An 11,573-nucleotide genomic window follows, 5' to 3' on the forward strand; every position below is an offset into this window, starting at 1 on the left:
GAGCGCGCGCGGGGAGCCGGGGCTCGCCTCGCCGCGTCCCACCCCGAGCTCCCCTCTCCCCGCGCGGCCGGAGGTCCCAGCCCCCGAAGGCCCGCTCCCCGGCCCTCCCAGCCCGGCGCCCCGCCCGCCGGGTCCGCAGGGAGGAGCCCGCGAGGCGGCCGCGGAGGGGCTGCGCTTACCTCGCGGCGCGGGCTGCGCCCCGGCCCCGGCTCCGGCTTCGGCCCCGCGCCCCTCGCCCGGTGGCCGCCGCGCCAGCCCGGCCGCGGCCGCTTTCATTTTCCTCCGCTTTATCGGCGGGAAAACGAAAGCGAAAACCGCGAGAGGCGGGCCCGGCCCGAGCACCGAGCGCGGGCCCCGAGCCAGAGGCGGCGGCCCGGGCTGAGCCCCGCGCGCAGGGGCCGGGCGGCCGGCGGAGGCGGGCGGCGGAGGGCCCGCGCCGGGGTCCATCAGAGCCGCTTCCCTTCCTTCAGCGCCTCCCGGGGCCTCGTGGTCGGCGGCGGCCGGCGGGTCCGGCTGCGGGCACCCCTCGGGGGTCTCTGGCCGGAGAGAGGGGGATCCCTGCCTCGGAGGGATCCAGGTTCGAGGCGCAGAGCAGCCTGCTCCCTCGCGCGGGCATGCGCCCTGGTTCCTCTGCCAAACGGGTGCACCGTCCCTTGGGACAGCCTGGTCCTGGCACGAGGTGCCAGGCTCTTCCTCCGGGGTCAGCGGAGAAATAAGTCAATGGCGTGGGTGGAATGGGGCCCCCCTCCTTGGACAAGAAGAACTGGAACAGCAAGCTTAGGGTTTGCACCCCCTGTTCTTAATGGTGCCCATCAATACCCCATCAATACCTGACATTCAAAGACTCCAGGGTTCAACCCCTTGGCTCTGTCACTTACTGGCTCTGTGATTTCGGAAATATTAGCTCTTCCTACCACAACGGTAGGCAGTAAGACAGACTGGAGCAGAGCAGGGACGAGGGGCCAGGTAGAGAAAGTCACCTGGTGGGAAGGCCCAGGTGTCTGCAGGACAATTGAAGGGGGGGGGGGGGGGAAGCCTAGGTGACTGCCTCCCTTAGCATATCACTGGGCATGAGATTTGGACCCCAGTGCTCTCCTCCCCAGAGATAGCATCTAGCCTTCAAGTTGTATTTTAGCTCCAGGCCCAGATAAGCAACAGACTGCCCCCCTCCCATCTCCCCCGCCCCCCAAGCCAGTCAGTCAGTGGAAAGCTACTGGATTTCTATTAAGATCTTTCCCTGGTTCTGCCCCTAAAATCTCCAGCCTTAAAAGCCTTAGGAAGGAGGACCCAGTGTTGCTCTCCCCTCTGGGGAGCACTCACCCTGCCCTGCCCTTCCTGCCCTTCTCTTCTCCTCTCCTCCCCCTCCCCTCTCCTTCCCTTCCCCATCCCCTCCTCTTCCCTTCCTTTCCTTTCCCTTCCCTTTCTCTTCCCTTCCCTCCCCTCCCCTGCCCTCCCTTGCCCTCTTCTCCCCTCTCCTCCCTTCCCCTCCCCTTCCTTCTCTTTCTTCCTCCCTATCTCCCTCTCTCTCCTCTGGCCCAGGCATGTTACCATTAGCTTACTCACTCCCAAGTTCCAAGGGCCCTTCCTTTACCTCCATAATCTGTTTCCTAAGGCCATCTCTTCTAGGAATTACCTTTCCTACCTCTGTAATGTACCCAATACATCCCTCATAGTTTGGGTCTTGCTCTGAATTCTTCCCTAGCCAGAACCCAAGTACCTGAGGTTGCTGAGCCCAGGTTTGGTCTGACACCCCCCCCCCCCCCCCCCAGGTCAGACACCTTGTGCCCTTCCCACGTCCTACAACACCATTAGGTTACAGGAGTTTAATGAACCAAATCATGGAGAAAATACTTCGTGTTTTACCTCAGGCTCTCGGTGGGTTCTTCGAGGGCAGTGACCAAGTCATTGCTTGATAGACATATTCTAATCGTCTGATACATTGGAGGTCTTCTCTGATAATAGGAAAGAAAGTTTTCTTCAAAGTTTGGACTGTGCTATGTTGCCTGGGAAGGCCTGAGGGCAGCCTGTGAGAAGGCACCTGTAAGGATGCCCCTGGGCCAGGTGTTTATTAGAATAGAAAGCTGCTCCACAGTCAGGACATCCGGGCAGCTCTACCCGGCACCCACCTTTGAGATCTGAAAACGCTTTTGTAAGTATTTCCACTTGGAAAATGTTTACAAGACTCCATACTCCAAACACAATTTGCCTGCGTGTGTTTGTTCGTGTTTGTCAAGAGCAACATGTTACCTGCAACAGAAGAACAAAAAGTGCTTTGTCTGCCAGCGTCACTTTGGTTTGTCTGTTTGCAATTCCCGTGCGTTCCCTGCATGATGGCGGCTTTGGTCTGCGGCTGGCACTGTGGTTTTCCGGGCGTCCTTGCAGGTTTTTCCTCAAGAGCCGGTGGGGAGGTGGGGCAGGCCAACTGCTGGCCTTAGAAACACAGAAGCCCAAGTTTCCACTCTAGAAGAAGATGCTTTTGCTCTGTAGTATGAAGTAAAAAGAAAAAGAAAAATCTGGACAAGGCTTGGAGCCTCTTCCTTGTTATACAACAATTATTCTTAACTTCGGGAGAGCAAAATAGAGCTAACTCTACTTGTGCATAAAAAGTATGTCTGGGAGATGAGGAACAGGAAAAGAGAGGTTGAGACACGAGAAGAGGAAGCCAAATCCTGGTTACCTGATATAGATGTTGCTCAAGTGAGCAGAGGTAGCAGGATGTGAGGTCTGAAGTCGATCACCTTCGTGATTTCCCGAGGTTCAGATTTGGTCCTCAGCCTTGTGGGATCAAAACTTTTATCTTTGCCCTGGCTGGTTTGGCTCAGTGGATAGAGTGTTCGCCTGCGACTGAAGGGCCCCAGGTTCGATTCTGGTCAGGGGCATATGCCCGGGTTGCCAGCTCGATCCCCAGTAGGGGATGTGTAGGAGGCAGCCGATCAATGATTCTCTCTGTCCTTCTCCTTTCCTCTCTGAAATCAATAAAATATATTTAAAAAATATTTATTTCATCTCCCCCCCCTCCCCCCCCCAGCCACCAGGGTTGTAGGCTTGATCCCCAGTAGGGGGCTCGTAGGAGGCGGCTGATAAATCATTCTCATCATTGATTTTTTTTTTTATCTCTCCCTCTCCCTTCCTCTCTGAAATCAATAATATATAAATATATTTTTTCACCTTTTTAGTGTTCCAGCTTTGATTAAAAGTCAACATTATATAAAATTAGAATGCCAACTTACTGATTTCATCTGTTTGCTAGCCTCTATGTGAGGTGCATTGCATACATTGCTTTATTTAATTCTCCCTATAATTATGTGGTGTATTCTAATGTTGTTTTTTGGTTTTTTGTTTGTTTGTTTGTTTTCAGTTGGGAGGGAAAAAATTAAAGGAAATTCTCAGTTAGTATGTATGTAAGTGATAGTGTCGGGGTTCAAATAAAGGCATCTGATTCCAAAACCGGGAGCTGACCCATTCCTGTTAGAAACAAAACTCTCAGGAACATTGGACTCTCACTGTTGCCTGGTGAGTGCTCTCTCTACATGTAACTGTGCACTTTGTGGCCCATTTGTAAGAAGGCAGGCTTGGCAAACTTGACATCAGAATCAGAAGAGTCAGAATCTGACTTAAATGCTGAATGCTGTCAGGCCTGGGCCTTTGCCTCCACCAAAGGCCACTCAGCCTGCTGGGAGGGCTGCTCACCCATCCCCGCTGCCTGGCTGCCCTGCTCCTCGGGAGGATGCCCACTGGGCACTCCATCTGTGTGGCCTCCTGTCTTGATTATGCTCATGGGCGTCCCCTCCTCAGGTGGACACATTTCTTATTTTAAATAGAGCAAGGCCTTATCAAGTTCAACAGTATGGTTAGACTCCTGGAGTCCTCATTCCTCTTTATGGAAGCATTTTGTTTGTATATTTTTGCTCTGATTGACTTGATATATAATTCAACTTTCAAAGAGCAACTTTGTACCCCAACGCTTAGGGGGAAATGCACTTTCTTTTCCTTCCTATCACCCCTCACCTTCTAACTCTAGAGTAAAATCTTGTGCAAATAGCAAGTTACGGAACGAGCACTTTATCCAGGCTGCAGTGGTCATTAATGAAGACCAAAATTCCCAGGCCAAAGATACTGGGGGTGGGGGGCAAGAAGAGGTGATCAGGCAATACAGCTGGAGAACAATATAAATGCAAAGGAAGATAGAATTTGCTGATTAGAAAACACCTGGTGTGTGATTCAAATAAAAAGGGGGAAATGTCAAATAACCCTTTTACATACTTCAAATATTTATTCAACCAATATGTTGTGACAACTACAAAATGCAAGCACTCTCTATGATTAGCCACTGCTATGATTCAATAATGATCAAAAATAGACATGGTCTCTGCCCTCAGGAAACACATCTTAGTGAGGTAGCCAGACAGTCACGTAATTAGTCAAATAGAGAAAACTATCCTGGATGCTACAAAGTGGGTTTGATTCTCAGGGAAGAACAAAGGATTTGAACTTGTCCGGGGGTCAGGAAAGTCTTCCTTGAAGGAGTGCTGCTTGAATTGGGAGCAAAAAAATGAGGATTAATTAACTGGGTAAGTGGGTATGGGGCTGGAGAAGAGATAAGTGGTGGTGGTGGGTGGCGGTGGGAGCGGAACAGCATGTGCAAAAGTCCCGAGGCAGGAAGGAACCCGGAACCCTTGGGGAACTGGAAGCAGGCTGGATTAGAACCCTTGTCCTCTATCTGATGTCCAAGGTTAAACGGAGCAGACAGAGTCCACAGGAGGCTGGAGAGTAAGGGGAAAGCTACATCAGGTAGGGTCTTGATGGCCGTACTAAAGACTTAGGTCTTTATGAGCAGTAATGTTATATCATCCGATTTGTGTTTTGAAAAGACTGCTCTGTTTGCTCTGTGGCGAATGGCTTGAAATTGGCTCCTGTTGGGAGCAAGATGATGGTGGTAGTGGTGGAAGAGATGAAGAGAAACGAACAGATGAGAGATGGAGATTTAGACGGTAAAATGATCAGAACCACGGAGTCTCAGAGGCAAGGGAGAAAGAGATATCAAGCATGGCTCCCACGTTGCATAACTGAATGAATGAATAGTTGTGGGAGCCATGTAGATACTCAGATCTCTCTTTAAGAGAGCCTTCTGCAAAGAATATAGTTAGCCGCCAGACGCTGTGCCTTCCCATCCGCTGCAGTGTTCCCACAAGGCCACACGCTCTGGCTGCTCCCAGCCAATGAATGAGCACAATGCGGGGTATCAGAGCCAGGTCATTTCCGCCCAAGGTGGGACTCCGCTAACAGGCAGTCTCTACCCGCTGGTCCCATCAATATGGCCAACACTTTCTCAGAACTGCTCTAGGAGGACCCAAAGTGACAAGGATGCCCTTTACTGAGCTGGAGAACATTGGAAAAGACCCAAGTTTTGGAGGGCTTTGATTCTGCATGTGTCCAGTGACGCTTCAGGTGGGCAGGGAACCTCCATATCCACGTTCCAGTTATAAGATATGTTTGTGCTTTGCTATGAAGCTACCAACTCTGTCTTCAGTGGGAGCTAGAGTCTGGTCTTTGGGAAATGCTTGTTGCATAGATAATTTTCCAACGTCAATTTAGAACTGGATACTATTGTAGAACTATTTGCCTCTAGAAAAAATACGACTTACCAGTAGCAAAAGTATCCTTTAACTTCCTTGAGGAGGAGGCAAAAGTCAAAAAATAGAAAGGGAGTGAGCAATTGTTCTTGAGCTACCAGAGGTAAATCATTGTGCTTTGGGGGCTCTGTTTTTCTGGGAAAAAGGAAGAGGTTTTTTTTTAATAAATGTTCCTGAAGGAAAGCAATTACATATTTGGCAGCACCAATGGAAATTTCTGTTAGTCCCCGAGAAAAAGAAGCTAGTACTCCAAAAGGCACTCTTGCTCTGACGTCTGTCTTCCTGAGCAAGATGCCCTTGGAGAGCTGGGTGGCATGGGCCAATCCTGTCACGGAGATTGGAGTCCTGAGCAGCCTGTCTAAGCGAATCATCCGGGAGAGAGCAGAGCTGTTCCCGTCCAACATTGGTTCATCCTAGTGCAGTGGATTGAACAAAGTCATAACTACTACCTAATATTTGAACTCCGAGCTCTCTCAAAGGTCCAACATTTCCTTCACCAATCGCAGACCCCAGACAACCCACTCCCATCTCACGGCAGTGAGTTTACATCAGTGGTTCTCAACCTTTCTAATGCTGCGGCCCTTTAATACAGTTCCTCGTGTTGTGGTGACCCCCAATCATAAAATTATTTTTGTTGTTACTTTATAACTGTAATTTTGCTACTGTTAACGAATTGTATTGTAAATATCTGTGTTTTCCGATGGTCTTAGGCGACCCTGCTAGCGGTTCTCAACCTGTGGGTTTCGAACATGAGGAACTGTAGTAAAGGATTGTGGCATTAGAAAGGTTGAGAACCATTGGTATACATGTTTTGTCAGTAGGTGGTCAGGAAGCCCAGAAACCGTTAGTTTCTTTGGACTAGAAAAGAAAGGAGTGGGTGTGGGCATCAGGAGTAGGAGGTACATTTTCCTGAGGGCTCTGTCTCACTGGAGGATGAATAAGTAAACATATTTGTTAAAATTTTAAAAACAGACAACCAAATGCAAGATGAATGTACTACTTAAGTGCCTTAGGGATAGGAAACCTGTGCTTTCTCCCAAAGGTAGTTATAATTTCCTTCTGGAACCAAACAGACCATGATAAGGACTAATTATTTGTCAATAATTATATAAGGGAAGTCAGGAGGAATAGCAATATTATTATTGTTAATACAAATCTAGTACTGCTAAGCACTTTAGATGCAAGATTTAATATCTATCTATATAATAAAAGCCTAAGGGTCTCTATTATGCACACTACCAGGGGGCATTCAACACAGGAGCTGCCCCCTGGTGGTCAGTGCACTCCCTCAGGGTGAATGCCGCTCAGCCAGAAGCTGGGCAAATGGCTGGCAAGCACAGGGGCAGTGTCAGGAGCCTCTCCCACCTCCATGACAGTGGAGCAGTTAGCTGAGGAATAGCTAGCTGAGCAGTAAGGAGCAACAAGCAGGGGCGTGCTGGACTGTGAGAGGGCGCAGGCTGGGCTGAGAAACCCCCTCCCCACCAGTGCACGAATTTTGTGCACCAGGCTTCTAGTAATCCTTATAAAAACCCAGTGAGGTAGTTCATCTATTTTACATGTGAGGAAAGTTTGTGATTTGCCCAACTTTTTGAGCTAGTCAGTGAAGCCGACTTTTAGACCACATGGACCACATATCTACTCCCGGTGTGAGCACTTTGCCAGTAAGTCAGACCACCTCCCAGGAAGAGCATGTGCTTGTGGTGAACTTTGAACATGGGAGGAATTGGGATAATCAGAGACAAAGGAGGGCAATGTGTGGGTGGAGGCAGCAGTATCAAGGAGAAATATAAAACTGGAAGTGTGTCTCATCAGGAGCTGAACAAACTACATAAAAAATACATGAAGCCCTGGCCCTCGTGTCTCAGTGGTTACAGCATCAGCCCTCACACCAAAAGGTCTCAAGTTCCATTCCCGGTCAAGGGCAGGCTCCTGGGTTGCAGGTTTGATCCCTGGCTTTGGTCAGGGCTTGTGCAGCAGTAAATCAATTTGTGTGTCTCTCTCATATCGATGTTTCAGTCTCTCTCCTTCCCTCCCTTCCTCCCTCAGCTCCCTTCCACTCTTTAAAAATCAGTGGAAAAAATATTCATAGGTGAGGATTAACAAAATATAAAAATATGTGACATTTTGGGAAGGGATTGGAGAAGTTTTTAAAAATAGTGAAGTACACAGAAGAAACGAATCCATCCTTATCTTCATCTTGCATATTTAACGGTTTTATTTTTAATATTAAAAACCATTACAGCCGAAACCGGTTTGGCTCAGTGGATAGAGCGTCGGCATGCGGACTGAAAGGTCCCGGGTTCGATTCCCGTCAGGGGCATGTACCTTGGTTATAGGCACATCCCTAGTAGGGGGTGTGCAAGAGGCAGCTGATTAATGATTCTCTCTCATCAATGTTTCTGACTCTCTATCCCTCTTTCTTCCTCTCTATAAAAAAATCAATAAAATATATTAAAAAACAAACAAACAAAAAAAATCCATTACAAAACTTATGCAATCTCATTATATGGCATTCAAACAACATAGAAAGTACATTATGTACTATAGAGCTCTCCCAAATCTTACCATCTAAAAATTATTACTATTAATATTAGAAAAATATTATTATAGACATTTTCCTTTGCCTTTATACAGAGAGGAGAATGCAAAGGTAAAAAATGATACCTCAATAGAGTTTTGTGTGTATTTCTCTTATTAGGAGGGATGTAAATGACACCAACAACAAATGGGTCCGGGCTGCCTGTCACTACTTGAGCCAATTAAACAGAGACAGGGTTGAATTATGTATGAGCATTTGTTCCAATAATGCCAGCAGCACAGGAGAGAAGCAGGTCATCCAGGAAAGTCTGCTCTGCCATAAACCAGCTGTTATATTGGGTAGAAGGACAAAGATTACATGGGGAAGTATGCAAAAGGAATAAAAATGGGTATAATGGTTAGATTACGGGCAATGTGGGTATGGGGGGTGGAGGGACTCCATTGTTTGGGCAACAAGGTTGTTAATCTTTCCAACATAATGGACCACATTCCAAGGTTGACTCCCCTGGGGTATGTGTGTGTTGGGGGGCACGAGGCCAGGGCATGGTACAATTCCCAGCCAGGTTAGAATGTGCTTTCTTTAATCAGAACAAAACAATCATGGTTAACAGAGCATGATTAACATTTTTTATAACTAATAGCTAGTCCCTAATAGTCTATGCCTGCCATTACAAAACCTGATTCAGTCATCCTGGGCATCCTCTATCAATGTCATTGAAGTTTTATGAAGATAAATTAGAAAACAGGTGTATATATTTTCCAAAGTGTTTTTTGCTGTAGCGATGGCATACAACATAAGGTATTGCTAATGCTGTGTGTATTGCACCCAGACTCTTTGCATCAGTTTAAAAGCACTTTAGGAAAAGGAACGGAATGAAACACCCAGGGAAAGATTAGTTGTGCTGCTTACAACCTAACAACAGGGCCCTCTGCCCAACCCATTCACCATCACTTAGACTAGGCGTTAAGCAGGATAATTCTCTTTAGCAAACACAGCCCTTCTGGAATTCATGAGAGTGTTCAGGGAGCTCTGATGGAGACAAAAACTAGTTCCTAACAACAGGAAAAGATTATGGGGTAAGCCCTTCTTTACACATTTGTTTTTTTAATCAGTCTCTCCACCTCCTCTGCTTTATCCTTATTATTCTATGGGTATCTTGGCTTCTCATTCTTACAGGTATTAACTGAACACATGACTCACCAACCATTCCTGAGATTATAGGTTGTGCACACCTCTCTACCTGAGAGGAGATCCCTGGTCAGGATAACTTGGTCATCATCCCAAAGCCATGGCTCTGATAGAAAAAAACCCACACAGGAGCCTGGAGGCGAGGGCAAAGGCCTTGGATTTCCTGACACTTGCCTCTGCCCAGGGAGTAGTGACTTGGGCTTTTGCTCCCATGGTGAGAGCTCTGAGCAATCAGGTAATTAGTCAGGCTTACACGGCAATATAATTCTTAATGACCATTTTGTCTGCTTCCCGGCATAGAACAAAGGCCAGGAGGAATCAAACCACATCAGAACTAAAACTGCCAAGAAGCACCCAATTGCACATCCACATTCCTGTTGACCCAAGCCCACCACCCAAGCCCCCAAATCCCACTGACGACCAAAGCTTCCGGCCAGAGGCTGCATATAAGGACCAGACTCCAGCTCCTAGGGGCTGCCATCGCTGACCTTTGGCTCGGTGACTCTTTGGCTCGGTGCTATGCAGCCCTTCCCTTTGGACATCCCCATCCCCTTTTCTTTAAATAAATTCAATTTTTCTTTATTCACTGTCTAGGATTGCTATTTAGCCTGCCTGTGCACCACCACCTTGAACCTTTCAGAAAGTATGATTTTTGCTCCCAGAGGGGCCACAAATAATTGGAATCAGTGATAGGGAGAATAAGAAGGAAAACTCAGAAACCACTCATGCAACATGAGAAAGGGCAGGCAGGACCGTAATTCATATTCTGGAGCCACCGTGTAGTCAGTTAATCTGGAACCCAGCACAGAACCAGGTCTGAGGAGAGTGGAGGAGCCAACAGTTTTAGGGAAGACAAACTTCATGCCTTTTTAGTTATCTATCCCACACTGGAGCTACCTACATGTTCTAGCAGATTGCCCTGTGACATATTGTATGTGTGTGCATGCATGTGTGCATATGTGTGTGCATGCACCATGTCCAACCCCAGTGCACAGCAGCTTTGACCAGTAGAGCAGCTTGACAGTGCTCACCTCGAGACTGCCTTGTTACCTCTTGCTTGCTTCCCAGGGGACAGAACCTGCTTGGGACTTACGCATGTGCAACTTGGACCTGTGGGGAGCTGACATGTAGGGGGCTGCTTTCGATGAATGGATGGGGGACGAGACCAATATATAAATGCTTCCCCTTTTTATCTATATGCAGACAGTTTTGAGACAGATTTCAGAAGGCTCCTCAGATGTCCTGGATGGATGGAGCAGTGCCCTTGGTGCGGGCCCACCTCTCGCTCCTTCCCCGTCTCCTCTGCCCGTCCTTTACTCCTGCTTTCTGGAATCTTGTCCCCAAATAAACCATCTGGCTGCACAGGAGCACGGGCCTCAGGCTCTGCTTTTATTATTGTTTTTTAAATATGTTTTCATTGATTTCAGAGAAGGAAGAGGGAGTGATAGGAAACATCAATAATGAGAATCATGGATCGGCTGCCTCCTGCATGCCCCACAAGGGGGGATTGAGCCCGCAACCCATGCATATGCTCTGACCAGGAATTGAAACTGTGACCTTTTGGTTCATAGGTTGCTGCTTAACCACTGAGCCACCCTGCTTTTTGGGGAAGCCAGGCTAAGACACCTGTGTAAGAAGGCTGGCTCAGTGCATTGTCAGCAGAGGGGAGGTTTCTAGCACACAGGGATTAAGTCTTAGCCCTAGAAGCTCACCACAAACCACTGCGAGAATTAGGCCAAGGTGACACAGAAATGTCAGGTGATGGTATGGCATGGCTCACCAAATTGTGGAAATAAAGGTTGTGGAGAGTTGCTATTATTTAAAAAATCATTTTATTTATTAAAACATCCTCATTTTTCCAAGGCACGTCAGCAGCTTTACCAAAAGTGTATTTTAACCAGGTGAAGCATACGCTGCGGGAATACCACGGTAACAATCAGAAGAGAGGACAATTACAAGGAACACAAAATCTCTCCCAATGTCACATGACTCAAGTGAGCAACCCTGAAAGACTATCAGCATGCCTGAACCTTCTTCTTTGTAATTTCCCCCATGATTTGGCATCACAAAAGGAACCCACACAATGACATCCACTTCACAGTCAGGAGTGCTAGTGGGAAGGCCTTATACAGTGGCAGCTGTAGACCTTTGTCAGAGTGATTCTGGGTTGGGGAAAAAAAACGACACAAAGAGACTAAGGAACCAGTCTTTCC

The 11,573-nt window shown here is 47.7% G+C and overlaps 1 protein-coding gene across 1 annotated transcript in view; it reads right to left on the bottom strand.

Annotated features, from left to right (window-relative positions):
- RAD50 (RAD50 double strand break repair protein) overlaps positions 1–462 on the bottom strand; it is a 186,442-nt gene extending 185,980 nt beyond the window's left edge. The window contains exon 1 of the mRNA XM_045576654.1: positions 180–462. Within this exon, the coding sequence (XP_045432610.1) occupies positions 180–447 (268 nt within the window). The 5' untranslated portion in view covers positions 448–462. The remainder of the gene's footprint in view (positions 1–179) is intronic.
- Between the last annotated feature and the right edge of the window lie 11,111 nt (positions 463–11,573).

This window comes from Pipistrellus kuhlii, unplaced genomic scaffold (assembly GCF_014108245.1).
Source record: "Pipistrellus kuhlii isolate mPipKuh1 unplaced genomic scaffold, mPipKuh1.p scaffold_m20_p_8, whole genome shotgun sequence".
Classification (NCBI taxonomy): domain Eukaryota; kingdom Metazoa; phylum Chordata; class Mammalia; order Chiroptera; family Vespertilionidae; genus Pipistrellus; species Pipistrellus kuhlii.